The 16,610-nt window shown below is 43.7% G+C and overlaps 1 protein-coding gene across 4 annotated transcripts in view; it reads left to right on the forward strand.

Moving 5' to 3' along the window:
- The window catches only part of BBS9 (Bardet-Biedl syndrome 9), a 1,749,160-nt gene that overhangs the window by 580,780 nt on the left and 1,151,770 nt on the right, over positions 1 to 16,610 (forward strand). For all 4 annotated transcript variants that reach the window (XM_069215484.1, XM_069215483.1, XM_069215485.1 and 1 more), the window contains exon 11: positions 9,563 to 9,639. In XM_069215484.1, coding sequence (XP_069071585.1) covers positions 9,563 to 9,639 — 77 coding nt within the window. The remainder of the gene's footprint in view (positions 1 to 9,562; positions 9,640 to 16,610) is intronic.

The raw sequence follows: 16,610 nt of genomic DNA on the forward strand, positions 1-16,610 counted from the left end.
TATACAGATCTACTTGGACCCCTGACGTAGGTGTGTTCCCAAACAAAAGATAACAGGCATGCTTGGGGCGGCAATTAATATAAACAATTCCCTCAAAAGCACGGAGAGGGAAAGTCCCTAAGTGTGAACACCTACTGTTTGTTTGTCTTTGTCACTTGATCTTGACGCCTTAACGCGGTGGCACTGATAAAGCAAATCATAACAAGTGGCCTAATTATAAACAAGACAGGCATCTTAGAAGAATTAAATAATTAAATGGGCTAAGACAGAGCAAGCTAAGTAGGTTAAAAGTCACTAGGTGACTGGGGCATGAGTCTGCAAGTCAAAGGCTAAGCTAACTCCTGTTATCTCATTAAAACAAACTAGGATTCCCTACACACTAAACCGATGGAAAAATCTGCTGATAGTTACCTCACTACTTTTCTGGAAGCAAAAGCCCTAACCTGCAGAAGTATTTCTAAACCAGGTAAGATAAGATAAGGTAAAAAGACAGTATGTGATAAGAGCAGACAGGAGAGCAGTGTCTTTGCTGTTGCTGACTTTCCCTACTGCTGTGACTGAGGGAATCTTGCACAGCTAATGTCCATACTGCATCCATACATGCCAAGTAGCTTTAAGTCACGCATAACACCTCCAACTAAACCTGATGTTTAGGCAGCAAAACTTTGCTTGCTGCAATTTCTGACCTAGGACTATCATTGCTGAAAGTCAAATCACAAGTCCAAGCATGCAACTTGCTGCAGGTTAAAAATGACAGCATGAATGAATGGGTCACACATGAATTGAGGTGATATCGCAGTAGTATTTCTAAACCAGGTCAAGATAAGGTAAGAAGACAATATATAATAAGAGCAGACAGGAAGAGCAGTGACATGCAAGGCAAGTCAGAAAACCACAAGTCAACTTCTTAATAGAGTTAAAGAAAGAAAGAAAATATTTAAACGCTTGGGGTTATAAAATATGCTTAGTGAGTAAAAAAAATAATCTCACCCGAGACTTGGAAGAAACAAAACATAAAGTTGAGATAAGCAACACACTTTTCAAGGCAAGGTGATGGCCGATTGCTAGCGGGAGAGGACAGATTAGCAGCTTTTGATCGATGTGTGACAATCCTTATGCAAAGGAGATGAGTTAACAGATGTTAAATTAAGTTATGGTCTGCTTGACAAGACCGCTGTTGATCCTATGTAGCGAGGGTATAGAATTACTTTGCTTTTACCACACCTTTAGCATGTAAGGTGATTTGGAATGGGTTTCCACACAAACGTATCACTTGTATATGATCACTGCTACAGTTAGGTTGAATGGCAGCAAGATGCAAAATACAATTAATTGTACCTATGATGTGGGTGCTCCATATTGGAGACAGCCCCAGCCCTGCTCTCTGCTCTAAGACATAGGGCCTGATTCTAACTTTGGAGGACGGTGTTAAACCGTCCCAAAAGTGGCGGATATACCACCTACCGTATTACGAGTCCATTATATCCTATGGAACTCGTAATACGGTAGGTGGTATATCCGCCACTTTTGGGACGGTTTAACACCGTCCTCCAAAGTTAGAATCAGGCCCATAGTATTTTACACAAATTTGCTAAACAGACACTGTTCTCCTTCATCCGGCCTTGATCATCACAAGAACAGGGGAAGAGCAACTGTAGCACAAGCATTTAAAATACAACATTCTTGTTTTGCGTTTTCCTTCCATCAGATTTTTTGGGAAAAAGAAACCACATTTATTTTAATTATTTTTACCCGTAGGTGATGGCGATATATGTGGGCTGGTGTTCTGATGGCTACAGTGATTTTTGAAAACATTCCAATAATGTCCTTTCATTTTACAGTTTTGCATGCTATCTGAACCGTATTCCTAAACACCCTGCATGAAAACTGACCTTGATTAAAAAATATCTGATTGTCGACTGTACTTTTTGTTTCAGATTACTCTTCTTCTTTTCCGTCCTCTGCATGCCTCCTCTGCCTGAGAACAACCTACTCTAAGTCCCATGCATGTCTGCCTTAATCCTGATTGCTGTGTTTTGGAAAATTGCCCACACCTCATTTCAAAGATCACTTTTCCTTTAAAAGTCATATGCCTGCACTACAAATACCGAATCTCTTGTAGACCATCTATTAATACCGCAGTCAGTGCATGAGTGCACATATCTCCCTCTCTCACTAAAGATCACACCTAACTCCTATGGATTAAACCTTCTGCATAAAAGCATGCATGGCACAGACTCCTTATACGCAAAACTAATCCCGATAACAAAGAAAAAGACCTACTTGCCCTGAGTTTCAGATCAGTGTACTGCCTGGCGTAAACCATCACAAGACATCATAAGAGTTAGTAAGTGCAATATAAGTAGGCTATCCTGTTTTAGGTTTAAACCTATGATAACTGATTAACCCCACTGAGAGGGAAACAACCCCCATCAGTGTAAATATATAAACTCAAATAAACACTGGCAGAACCAAAAGCTAAAATGTCATTCATAGAAAGGCGAATGAGTATTTTTTTATTTCTTTCTGAAGGGACCAACACAACATAACTTTGCTACAAAAGGTAACAGCCAGAAAGACTGGTTTAAGACTATTCTGCTTCAGTTTTGTTGCTTAGGATTGTCACTAAAATATTGTTGCCTTTTACTTTTGGTTCCTCCAGTTTTGAGTGCTTGCATTAAAAGTGCAGGGTTTAGAAGTATATCTTAGGTCTGATCTAATTACTTTAGAGAATGACTGTAGTGAATTGGGGCATATTAAAATCATAAATGATCTTTTGGTAGTGTTACATTCTTTCAGTGACTGGTGAAATGAGTGGCTCACAAGAATTGTGACCAATATGCACTATCACATTTACCCCCGGACCCAGAATGGATAAAACCCTATGATAAACCAGCCCCCTTTTCAACCATGGCTGTATTGATAGCAAGTCACCAGACAAATAGTCCAGGCTTTAAACATTCAGTGCTGATACCTGTGAAAGAGAGCTGCCATCATGCACATGGGGTAGTAATGAAACATGACACAAGACTTTCAAAATACAAACCAGATGAATAGCTGCACTGTATCCCATTGGTATGCATGATACCTTCAGCTAATCTGGGCTTTTTACCCAACTGCACTTTACTGCTGGAGTTTTTAAGTGCATAGTGATCAGGACTAATGTAAAGTGAAGCATTTGCCGAGGGGACACTTGGCAGCTATGAATGTCCCCACAACAGCAGCATGACCTTAATGTAGTCAGGCAAAGAGTGCAAAAATACAGTGGCAAGCATGCTTGAAGCATCAATTTCGGGTGCCTGAGAATGCAGGGCCACAATTGAATCTGGTGTAATTCAAAATGTTAAAGGTTTCACTAGGTACTATGCTGTCTGCAGCGTTGACCACCCCTACAGTGCCGTACTATTCAGTAAGAAGTAGGCAAGTAGCCACCAACTATGCTGGAATTTGTTTATTAAAACACTTGAACATAGTAGTGTTACTTTTTAAATTAGGAGTCCTGTAAACCAGAAAGAGATGTGATAAATTGAGGTGTGAGTGGTAATGGTATGTGGGAGAGGGTAATAAGCTGTGAGTGTAAGTGAGAGTACAATACACAGACTTCCTATGCTGTGTAACCTAAGTCCATTGGACTCATTGCCAATGGGGAGGCACAACATACTCTGCATTACTTCACCTTTTAATTAAATATGTGCTATATAACAATCAATGCAAAAAACAACTTGTTTTTTAAACACTGGAAATCACAGTTATTTAACTATTTTGGGTAGACAATAAACAGCACTGTGGAGTTGTAGGTTGCAGGTAATGAGGTTACGCCTGTGAGTTCACCCACCACCTGCTTCCAAACTTCCTGCACGGCTCGACAGCCCAGTGCCAAATGAAGGAAGTCAGCTCCCTGAGTTCTACAGTGAGGGCAGCTAAGAGAGCGAGCCTGTGTTTTCTGCTAAAGAGTCTTGGGTGTTAGGTAAGTGCGCTGCAAAAAAATGATAATGTACAAGCTTGAAGCAGGTGTCACAGGACACTGACTGCTGGAGGGCACAGACACAAGCTCAATCCTCTTCTTCCATGGGCACCCCGAGGTACTACTCCCAGGCCGCCTGGATCTGCAGACAGTCGCCCACCACATCCGCTTTCAAGGCTTCATAAAGCAAAGGGCCTGATTACAACTTTGGTGGAGGGGGTTAATCCGTCCCAAATGTGACGGATATCCCGCCCGCCGTATTACGAGTCCATTGTATCCTATGGAAGTCGTAATACCGTGGGTGGGATATCTGTCACATTTGGGACGGATTAACCCCTTCCGCCAAAGTTGTAATCAGGCCCGAAGATATTAGCTGGCTGCCCGACCCACAGGACACTAGGGTCTCCATTGTGGCAGACGCCCTTGGAGCCACAGGAAAGGTGGTCCAGGTCTGTTTGGCCACTTCTGCCATGCTGGCAAGTGCAGAAGGTGTCCAAGCCCCAGTGCAAACTCTGCTCGTGCATCCCCAAAGGAAATAAAATTCTCATTGGGGTACAGGTCCCCCAACAATTCACAGACCTCTTCCCTCCATGCCTGGAAGGACATATTTTCAGACATGTTTCACACTGGCTCAAATATCCTCATCAGCAATTCTTGGTGAAAAGGGGCGTGTCTCAACATTACTGTAACTCGTTTTTGCCAAATGTGCAACGTCTGCCGCTTCACAAATGGCAGGCTATCCTTGGCCTCAGTGTTTTCCATCAATATCGATGGTAGCTGTTCTGCATCAACCATCCCTTCCAGGAGACATTTCTCCTAACTTTTATTGGGCTCCAGGCAGCGTGCTACATGTGTGCGGTGTAATAAAGAGTCATGTCACCGTACCTCCCTGTCTTCCCCTTCCTATCGTCTGGTCAGAGTGGTCGAGGCCACCCTGCCTCGTTTTCCAGCCCAGAAAAGGGAAACAATTATTGAGTCCGACTGCCTGAAGACCCTCGCAGCCAGTGAAGAAGGAGAGTTCTGTATGACATATAAACAGTGCTGAAAGAGTACCATCTTGGAGATGGCTAGTCTGCCCATCAATGACAGCGGGATCATATTCCATAAGGAGACCGATGCCCTCAGCAAGTCCATCACCCATGGAGGATCTTAATTTAATCCACCACTGCGGAACCACACAAGCCACATTCTACAACCGCTTCTTGACATTTCACAACTACAATCAGATATGGGATTACGTTGACAAAGTACAAATCAGCAGACCTCTACACCGTTTCTCCCTGTATCCTTGCCTTCTCAGGATCATAAACTTGAAACAAAATATCTTAAAATGGAGAACCCATTGAAGTAACTAGCTAAGTGGACTATGAACTTAAGAATTACCATATAAACACCTGCAGACCTGCTGGCATACTGAAAGCCATAAACTGCGTAACTGTCTCAAACACTTCTTTATCCATCATACTGCTAAGTGCTGCATCCTATAAAATGATTACCTCACCTCAGTGGTCACCACGCTCATCATGAAAACATTTCTCATACAGGATCGGAACAAAGACAACACACTTCCAACCACATACCCCACATGTTGTATAGTACTACTCAGGTAGACAAGTTCCTCTGTGCGCCACTGTAAGAAATGGAGGATAATAATTGATGGGGCAGATGACCCCCTTTAAGGAATGGCCACAAACCATGTTAGGGTGAATCATTAATGTCACTAAATTAACCTGAGCTCAACCCTCTAGTAGCTTTGGCACAGAGCAGACAGGTTTAACTTGGAGGCAATGTGAAAGGCATTATGCAGTACAAAAACAATAGTAGTCCAACCGCAACACAATAAACATCCCAAACCAATTTAGACAGAAAGAATAATTTTGAAAACATAAAATTATTCCAGAATCATAAAAATCAAATAAAGGGCACAGCAACATGAATCTTTGAGGTTTAGGGTTCCAAATAGCACCAAAAAATGATAAGTCCAACCACGGTCATCTGGTTGCGTTTGACTGGTACCAAGGCATGAGTTAAGGCCAACGGAGATGGACTAGGGGTTGAATACAGAAACCAAGTTTGACCCAGTCTGAAGTTTTACCTTCTGACTTAGCCTCTGACATGGAAGTCAAAATTCCTCAGCAGGGAAAGCCAGCAGGCTGTAGCAGAAGAGACGAGGTCTCAGGAAAGCCATTGACTTTTTGTGGGAATGCTTCAAGCAAGAGAAATTGCAATTTTGCGCCCAAGGAACGCACCTTTCTGGCTGCATATGTTTAGGTGCTTTCGCTTGGTGATGATTTCTATGTTCAGACTTAATCACTTTTTTGGAGCTCAAATTATTCCAGCAGGGCAAGGCTGTAAGATGTACCTGAACAGGGCTACACAAGGCCAGCTACCTTTGTTTTTCAAGGTCCCCCTAAATTGGATTTGCTGTTTTGGAGAAGCTCTAAGCATGAATAACTTCAATCTTCACCCACTGGCAACGCATCTTTGTCAGATCGACTTGGCAGGTAAGTCCTGGTCCTCCAGATGACTTTGAAGCCCAAACATTTCAGTTTCCCAGGTTTCAGGAGATGTTAGAAGGAAACACTTTGACACAGTCAAGAGTTTTAAGACCTTAGGGACAGCACCCTCAGCAGTCAAGACTCACTCTAGCTGAGGCCAACTGCATAGTCCAGGGCAGGTCAAGTTGGGACTGGCCAGCTGGACTCTTGGAATCTGCTTCTTTGTCCTGGGTACTAGATAGAGAGCAGGTCCAGTTTTCTAGGCTATTTTTTAGGTCTCAGCAGGTTCAGTCGTCTTCTGATCTTCTACGGGTCCAGTAGTATATATGAGGAGGGCATTGTGAGTACCACATTTAAGCCTTACACTAGCTTGTGGATGGAGTGACTCCTGGCTCCTCTCTAACCAATGGGGTTACCCTGTTTACTTTTGCATTTTCTCCTATGTTCTGCAGCAAACAATCTCACAGTACCCCTCTTTGAAGTTAATCATGTTCCTGGACACAGCCGACGGGCCATCAAGTCAAGGGAAAAAGCATCACGTCCCCCCCACACCCCAGGCATTTATCTTGCTCTGGGAGCAGTTTTCACACCTCATCAAGGTGACTTTTTAGCTGCAAGGTGACAGCTGGAGCTCATGGGAATGGGCTTCCTGTGGCTTTAGGCATGGAAAAGGTCACTTTTTAAAAGTAACTCTTTCTTCATATTTATTTAAAATGTGATTTTACCATTAAATCGATTTTTGACTAACCATAGCATTATTAAATGTAATTATGTAGCTTATTATTTTCATATAGAACAGCCAGCCTTACTACAGTCAAAATAGCTTTTGGGGCTTTTCCACTTTCAGGACACCTACTCTTTTGAATGCCATGCACCCTGTCTTATGGAGAACAGGACCTACATAGGGGTGATTTGTAAGTATTTAAAAGGAAAGTTTTGACCTGTCAAACGGGTTTATTTTGACAGGTCAAATTTGCAGTTTAAAACTGCACAGCCAGGCTACCAGTGGTTGACTTGCAGTCCTGTTTGCCTTTTTAGTACAGTTGAGTATACAGTGGGTGCTACAGTGCACTAGTGACATTTAAATTACTGATCTTGGGCATAAGTTTGAGCATATACTAGGCCCTGTTGGGTAGGTTAAATATGTCTTTTAGGGGTATGCCAATTTCAACATATTGGATGGGGGGAACACGGGCACTTTACCACAGGTTAGCAGGAGTAAAATGGAGAGTTCTACAGCTAGCAAAAACAGTCAAGGCAAGAATCTGGAGGTACACTATGCAAAAAATTGTCATTCCATACACCAAGGTAGGAGTAAGTGTTATATAAACGTTGCAATACCATCCTATTGCTATTCCTACAATGTCTCTGCAATGAAGGCTTGTAAACCACTTAATTAAAAAAAGAGCCAAAACATTGCCTTTCTTCTGAGCTTTCCCTCACTATTCTTTCTCCACCCCTGGTTGATCCTTTTGGCCCTTTTAGATTTCGTTTTCCTTGTCCTCCCTGCATTTGTTTCCATCTTTCATCATCTCCTTTTTGTCTCTTTGTTCAATCTTTCCATTCATGATTTTTCCATTCTTTTCAGTCTTGAGACCTCCTTTTATTCGTGTATTTTTCATTTTATTTTCCGTATTTTTTTCACCTCTCAACCAGCCTCCTCTTAGCAACAAAACGGAGCACTGATTAAATGTGATGTTATCTACGAGGCTCGGTACCAACAGTGCTCACAGAATGGCTGACAATAGACAATTAAACCGTTCTGCGCATTAGAGACTGATGCTCGGGCTTAATGAGAGAATAATGGTTGTGTGCTCAAGGCTGCTCTTTTTTTTTTAAGCATGAACCAATGAGAGTCAGCAGGCTGTCAGCCAATCCAAACCTTTGATGCCCCCAGAGCGGAAGTCGTGGCAAAAAACTGGACCCCGACAATAGTGCAGAACAAGCATTCGCAATTCAATTGTTCTCGCATATTTCGAACAAGTTAATTGTCATTTTTTGACAACAGCGCCCATGAGTGGAAAATTAGCAAACACGACTTACCCCCACACCAAAAAAAAAGTTAGCTTTAAAAAAAAAAAAAACTTGGGAATTTTGTTTGTTTGCTTGCCACGTTTTTGCCTGTCACAAGCCTTCTGTTTTCGGGGCACTGGAAGTTAGAACAAAATAGTACCTCGATCACTCGGGAGAAGTTGAATGACACTAAGTAAGATGAAATTAATTAGTGCTATGCCCCACACAGGGAAATGGAAATTATGCCAGACATGCCTTGACGAAATACGAGGCTCTAAAGAAGTGCCAGCAAACCAACAAATGGTGAGCGGCAGGTGGGCTCCAAGCCCTGTAATGAACACAACAGTCTCTCTCATGTGAGACGCATGCCCTTGTGCATGCAGTCGCAGGCTCGACCATAAAAATGCAAGCCCTGATTCTTAGTTGGTTAAAGGAGCAGGTGCTCCTTAACGTACCCAATAAAATCTGACTCCCAGGATTCAGTATTTATTGAGTACCATAAATAAGCACCTCTTCTGTTTTTTGGGGAATATCATGCGAATTTTAGCGCTTAGCAAACCACAGTTTTCAGTTCAAGCTAAATATTGTTTTGTTTTTCCCTGTTAAATTCCAGCAGGCTTGACATGCTGAAAATGTAATGAATGTGTAGGTATTTAACGCACCTAGTAACTAACGGTTGCAGTAAATGCTACCCAACTTGGGATCCCGACCCCTGTGCAAAACAGGGATTTGCACAGTTGTTTGTTGGAACACTCAGAAGAACATGGACTTAAGTCCTAAGGGTAACACTTGAGACCTGGGGTGGAGGGGTATGATGTTAAACGTTGGCAAGTGCATAAGTGGCTGAATGGCCTGCATAGTTGTTTTCTATCAAATACATTTTTCTTACTTTTACAACTAAAACGAATTACCAGTTGACAAAACTTGCATTGTATTTATTTTTACCCCATTGCTCTGAGGTTTTGCTCCATATGGATATCTTCTGCTGCCACACCCCAATTGCCCATTAGGGCCAAAATGCTCTTGCTTTATTATGCATGACCAAACATATTTTGGAGTGTGTCTTACTGTTACTTTTTAATTACAGATATTATGCCGAAGACGGAGAAAGATGATGATTTATCTGTAGTCGCTATCGTCTCCTCTGAGCTGGATTCCGTATCGGTATGTAAATTAAAAGCGGCACTTAACAGTGACTTTAAAAGCTGAAAGTGTCATCACTTCTGCTCTTTTCAATCAAGGTGGACGTTTTCTTGCTCACTTGGGGTCTGCGCTGTTACCATGTGTAGGGTATCAATATGTTATGGGCCGAAACCTACATGATGTCGCCTTCCTGTTGCTTTATTAAAGATGGAAGTTGCTGCTGTTAACAATACAAAGCAAATGCTCTTTAAAAACACGTATTGTTAAAGCCAATAGAGCTCGCATTTTGGAACTTTGAATTTTTAATGTTCCACTTCAAAGTCATTTCAGCATCTAAAACGTAACTATATAATTATACAGCTGTGCAGTCCGGTGTTTTTTCAGTACTCTTTGATACTAGAAGGAAAAAGTTAATATTATCATATAAATATATATATATATACTTATACCCATATACTATTTGTCTAAACCCTCAAGACATTAAAATTCTGCCTGTTCATAAAAACGGTTCCTCAATTATTTTATCATCACTGCCCTTCTCTATCGGAGCCAAAGAAGGACAAAAACATTTACTCAGTTCCTCGAATCTGCCCTCAATTTATATAAAAAGGTATGGATGCCGATATTGTAATGCAGACACCCTCTGTATTTTTCCGTCAATTAAATGATCTCTTGAACATCTCACACTAAAATTCATAAATATTCAAGGATATTTTCAGCATAAATCATGGCATACCTCATAAAAAGCAATGCGCTTCAATATAGAACTTTCCTAGATTTGGGCAGAGTTGACGACCATTGACACTCCTTTAGCTTGAATATAATAAGTGTTCAGAAAATAGAACAACATCCTAGTCCAAGCACCCTTTAGGAGAATGATGCAAATCTGTAGGACTCTGCAAAGGATGGTGTGTGTGTTAAGGAGGTGTGTCAAAATGGTTAGGTCGTTTGCCCCTTGTGTCCGTCCTTCTAGGACTCGGCAAACGGAGCCAAGTGCAACCCTTGTGTTTCAGGGTATTGAGGGTGAGCAGTCACAGGCTTCTCAGTGAGATAGTGCAAGTTCAATAATCAACTAACAGACACTGTAACATCAGTGTTTATCCCGATGCTTATCTCTTATGAAAATGAAAATGCCCTCAATCACACAGCAATGATTATTACAACGTAATCCAACTTAATAAACAGATTTATGACCCTGGGTATGATTCTCCCTTTGGGAGCTATACCCACTAAGTTCCCTTGGAGGTCTCTCCTGGGTGTCCCCTCCTAAGCTTGCTCCCCTCTAGTAGTCAGATAGAAGCATGAATCAGGCTCAGGTGCCATCTTACATTTCCTCCACAAGTCAATTGTGCACCAAGTCACAGTTTTCTTAATTCTTTCCCCTTGTGGTGTAGTCAGTATATGATAGGCAACAACGAGCAAAGATAGTCCAAAGCTGAGGGTAGGCAGGGTGCAGGCCACACCTTGATCTACGTCCCTATCCCGCTAAGTCCTTTGGCTCAGTGGCCACGCGCACCCATGATTCCAGCGTAAAGCTCTGGATACACACATAATATTGGAACTTTAACTTTACACAACCGGGACAGAAGACCTAACTCCCCGTGATACAGGTGAACAGGTTTTGTGTCACTATTAATTTTGCAAACATGGTAAGCTGTCTCTTTGTTATGCGCTGTATGCAAAACAGGGACATTAGTCCTCTGCTGATAATTAGGGCCTACTTGATGCACCCCTCAAGGCCACTGGATAGGTCCAGTGTCACGGAGAGGTCTAGGATTAAGCACATATCCTAGATTAGTGTGACACTGTAGGGCCAGAATAAAAGTCTGCCACAGGCACACACAGTTGAGCACTCAGGACAGGGAAACATGCCCGTTAACCATGCATGGGACCTTCCTATCCCAACATCCATAGTGAGTAAAAACTGCACCTGAGAATCAAAATGTTAGTTTTCCATGCCGTTGATGAGATTGCTACTATTACAGGTGTAAGACATGGCCACTAGCACCAAAGTTAAAAAAAAGAAAAAAATTACGAAAAAAATATTTAGACATATAGGATCTAAAAATGGAGGAACGACTAGATTGTAAATTATCTCGATAGCTCACTGGTATAATCAGCAGTATTCATAATAACGATTCCCACCGCCACTGGGAGAAGGTTTTCTGGTAAGATTATAGCTATTGTTTAGGTCAACGTGGGCGTCTCTTTAGCCTACTTATGTTGAACTATATTTTTTCTGCTCATTGTGTGCAGATACTTCTTTCATGCAGTTCTCTCAAATATGATCAGATATGAAGAGAATTGAACCATGTTGCAGGCTCAAGGCCTATAATACCAACTTGGCTATGGTAATCATTGTATTTGAGGGAAAACAAATCTTTTTTCTGAGAAAATAGATGCAGTTCATATGCTGTTCAAACGTAGTATTGAAGAAATCAGAATTATCCATTAGCTCAAAAGGCAGACCACTGGTGAGAATGGAATTATGTGCCAGTGTTAAAAAGATTGGGGTCATCAAAGGAATGTCAGAATCTCGTGGAGAAAAGGGTAGATTGCATTGATCTTTTTGTAAGAGTGATTGTGACTTTAGCTACTGTTATTTTGTATAGAAAGGAAGTTTAGTCACTACTCTTCAATTTAGTTCCTTTCTTGTATATTTTATTGGGTTCACTTCAAAGTTGGTATGAATAACTACTTACATGTTAATAAAATGTCTGTATGTCACAGGATATCTTTACATTTTAACATGTATTTCTACAGAACTTACAAAAATCCCAAAAGTGAGTTTACAAGATTGTTTGCAAACATCCAGCATCTGTATGCCACAACGATATAGAAATGAGAATGCAATCAACAGGAAACAAATTAACATGGAGGTTTCATGTCTATATGGAGGTTGATTAGTGACCAGGGCAGGTGAAGTACAGCTGATAAGCAATTCCAAGTCAAAGTAGCCACACCAAAGAATGATTCATTTTTTCGTTTGTTCTCCCTGAATTTTGGTTTCTCCAATTTTTTTAATTTTTATTTTCGAAACGTCTTCATTGATTTTATTATTGTAACAACTTAATAACAGGTCACATCTACCACTGATATGTCACCATTGCATTATTCCTGACAGGGCTTCAACAGAACATTCACTTAAAACACTGTATCTTCCAAGGAGTTCCATATTTAGCTGTTAATGCTATGTTCAAAAGACTTCTCATTATCAGACATCACAAAACCCTTTCCATTTCCCCCACATTTTATTATTCTTGGCCAGACACCCTCTCATCTCGTCGACTAGCTTTTCCTGCTGAGCACACCAGTCCACTCCCCACCTCCATCGAGCAAGTGTTGGTGCTGCCTTTCAGTTCCAGCTGGCAACTATGTCACACTTGACTATCAGGCATGCTCTCCTCTGTTAAGCACATTCTGCCCTGCTGTTCCACACTCCCTCAAGGACACCCAAAAGGTCTGGTAACTGGGTCATCTCTACCTCCATTGCCAGTATGCTGGAGAGTTCAGTGGTCGCCGCTTGCCCGTAGGCTTCTATGCATGGGCAAACCCACACCATGTGGTAAAAGTCTTCATTGAGTCGAGAGCAATGGGGGCAGGCAGAGTTGGACTGGAGACCCGCTCTCTGCATTCAATCAGGGGTTAGGTAAGCAGCATGCAGGTAATATGCCTGTACTAATCTGAGGCGGTTGGCTATGGTCAGGCTCCTTGGGGCAATCAAGGCGTCTCAACAGTCGTCCTCCTCCATCTGCACCAGCCAGCCTTCCCACCGCTCTCTGAGATTCATGAGCGTCTTTGTCATGTTAGTGATCAAGGTACAATATATCTGAGACACCTTGCCGTTGCCCAAACCACCCATCAGGACTTTTGCCTCTACTGGGCTAAACTCAGGGAGGACTGTGCCAGCCTGCACGTGGGCACCCTATGCATGTTGGAGCTGTTTATATTTATGAAACTGGGTCTTTGAGAGGAAGTACTGTTGTTGCAGTTCCTGAAAGGACAGCATGTTGGAACTCACCCAGACATCTCCCAGAAGCGAAATGCCTATGCTATCCCATTTATGGAACCCCTCCAAATTGGAGACTTCACAGAGCCACGTTCCCTGCCACAGTGGGGTTTGCTTGGTGAGGCTTGCCCACCACCCTGTTTCCCGCTGCACTGCCCTGCACCCTGTAAGTACCATTCTCGTCACTTCAGGAATCTCTCTGGGGAAAGGGGGCTCCATATGGTAGCTTGAGGAGCTTGGGGAAGCCCATTGTCAATAGTTTGAGCTGGTCCACCTGGTCTGACCACCCGCCTCCCAGCCATTCATTAAGTACCAGCAGTTGTGTGGCTAGATAATAGAGGTATAAGTTGGACATTCCAAGCCCTCCTTCATGAATGTCGCATTGATAGTTGTGAAGTGCAAGCCGTGGGCAAAAGTTATGCTACAGAATTGCTGTGCCACCGAGTCCATTTCTTTAAACCATCGCTTGGGGACCTGATAGGGAAAGTTCTGGAGAAAAAGAAAGCAGGTAGGACCATCATCCTATACAAGGCCATTCTTCCCAAGACATTAAAGGGTAGGGTCCGCCATCTCTTAAGGTCCTTCTTAATCATCTGGGTTAGCAGTGTGATGTTAAGGGACCATGCTAGCTTGGGCAATAGGGCCACAGTGATACCCAGTTATCGGAAGCTATTACGTTGAATAGGGATGTTGTCCCTTGCAGGGTGTACAGACTTGCCGGGGTTAAGCGTCAGGCCCGAGACCTCAGAGAATAGCTTCATTAGTTGCAGACAGCGGGATCCACTACTGAGTGGATTGATCAAGTAAATAAGCACATTGTCAGCATGCAAGGTGATGTGGTCCTGTCGTCCGGTGGGCCAGGCCCATCCGCTGACTAGCGGGTCTTCCCTTATGATTTTCGCCAGTAGTTCGCTCGCCAGGGCGAAAAGAAGTGGGGATAATGGACATCCCTGGCGGGTCCCAAGCCGGATGGGAAAGGGGTACGTAAGTTCCCTATTCACCGGTACTCGGGCAGTCAGGTTAGAATAGAGGAGCTGCACCAGCCTCCGATATCAAGGGCCAAACCCTGTTTTTATGAGCACTTGGAAGGGATACGACCAGTCGACCGTATCAAATGCTTTTTTCGAAGTCTATAAGGAGCAGCACCAATTGTAGGGGCAGAGAATGGTGGTGGGCCAATGCTGCATGAAGCCGCCGGAGGCAGTGCCGGGTGCTTATGGTTGGCATGAATCCGCATTGATCTGGGTGGATTAGAGAGGGTAGCACCCTCTTCAGCCCAGTGGCCAGTATTGTGGAGGGAATTGTAATTTCTGTATTGAGGAGCAAAATGGGACAGTAGGCAGAACAGCGTACTGAGGGTGGGTGGGACTTCAGAATCACTAAAACGGCTTAGTCGAGGTTTGAGGGGAAGTTTATTGCCTGTTCGACCTCCGCATACAGGTTCAACAAATGTGGGGCTAAAAGATCACTGCACTTACTGTAGAGCTCTTCTGGGAACCCGTCGGGGCCCGGAGTCTTGTCCAGGGCCAGCGCTGAGATAGCCTCCCTGATTTCCTTCAGCGTTATGGATTCGTCAGGGTCCTTTCTTCATGCAGCAGAGATTCTGGGGAGGAACACGTTGCGCAGCAGTGGGGCCTCCCATTCTGACTAGGGTCGTGGACGCTCTGCATAAAGCTCAGCACAGTAAGCGGCAAAGCCCTGGGCGATAGACTGGGGTGTTTTGTAAGAGCTGCCAGAGTTGTCAATGATTTCAGGGACAATTATACCAGCTAGGGGTCTGGACTCCAACCAGTGCAGCAGTTTACCAGTCTTGTCTCCCCACCCATATATTTGGGCTGTCGAGGTGCGCCACATATGCTACGCAGAGTCAAGGGTAGGATGGTAAATTTCTTCCCTAATTAGCCCCAGTTGTCTGATAGTGGTTGCATGATTGGTGGGGGAGAGCTGCATTTCCAGACGTAATGCATGGACCTCAAGGCACGCCACCTGCTGCTTCTTTTCATGCTCTTGCACCTTCAGGAAATGTCTGACATACCCTCAGAGGGTGGATTTGCATGCATCCCATATTGTGCCCGATGGCTGCACAGAGTCAACATTGTGCGTAAAGTAGTGGGTGAGTTCCTCTCTCAGGTCTTGGACATAGGCGCCGTCCTGGAGATACCAAGCATTGGGCCTTGCCAAGGTCATCTATCTGCACAAGAAGGTGTGCATGATCAGAGATCCCGTATGGGAGTATCTGCATGCCTGTGGCTTAGTGGACATCTGGAGCTGGCATGAAACCAGGTCTATTCTTCTGTTTGTGTGTGATGTGCCATCAATGTGTGTGTGTATATTGCTGCTTTTCGAGGCGCCAAACCCGCCACATGTCACAAAGGCCCAGACCGTCAGCCCAGCGGTGTAGCTGCTTAGCTCGGGCGCTCCGACTCACTGACGGTGTACCGGTGGCACAGCTTCCTGGTTCATGACCGTGTAAAGTCACCACCCCAGGAGTGTCGAACCTGGGGGAGTTGCGCTACAACCTCCTGCAGGGTCTCTAGGGACCGTTCAAGTCACCGGGGGGGGGCATACACACTCAGAATATTAATCGGGTTGGCCGATCAGTGTTCCAGACACAGTGACATATCGACCCTGTGGGTCTAGCTTAGTTGAAGTGGTCACCATGGGCAGCGAACGATGCAATAGTGTTACCACTCCCTTAGAGGCTCTGGAAAAGCCCCTGTCGCATCCGCCTTGTAGAAGCATAGGGCATTGAGTGCCCAGCAGGTGTGGTTCTTGGAGCAACAATATAGAAGGGGGAAAGTGATGAACTGCGCCAAAATCCACAGAGCGCTTAATTTTGTCCAGGAATCCGTTGACATTCCAAGAAAGGACCGTTTTAAGGAACCCCGGAGTGTGCGGGGGAACTATGTTTGAATGCATTTAGGACTTCATGTGCGTCAAGATGTGAGCAAGAAGCCCCTCTAGGAGGGTCGTGTATATAAAG

The sequence above is a fragment of the Pleurodeles waltl genome, chromosome 2_1, assembly GCF_031143425.1.
Source record: "Pleurodeles waltl isolate 20211129_DDA chromosome 2_1, aPleWal1.hap1.20221129, whole genome shotgun sequence".
Taxonomy (NCBI): domain Eukaryota; kingdom Metazoa; phylum Chordata; class Amphibia; order Caudata; family Salamandridae; genus Pleurodeles; species Pleurodeles waltl.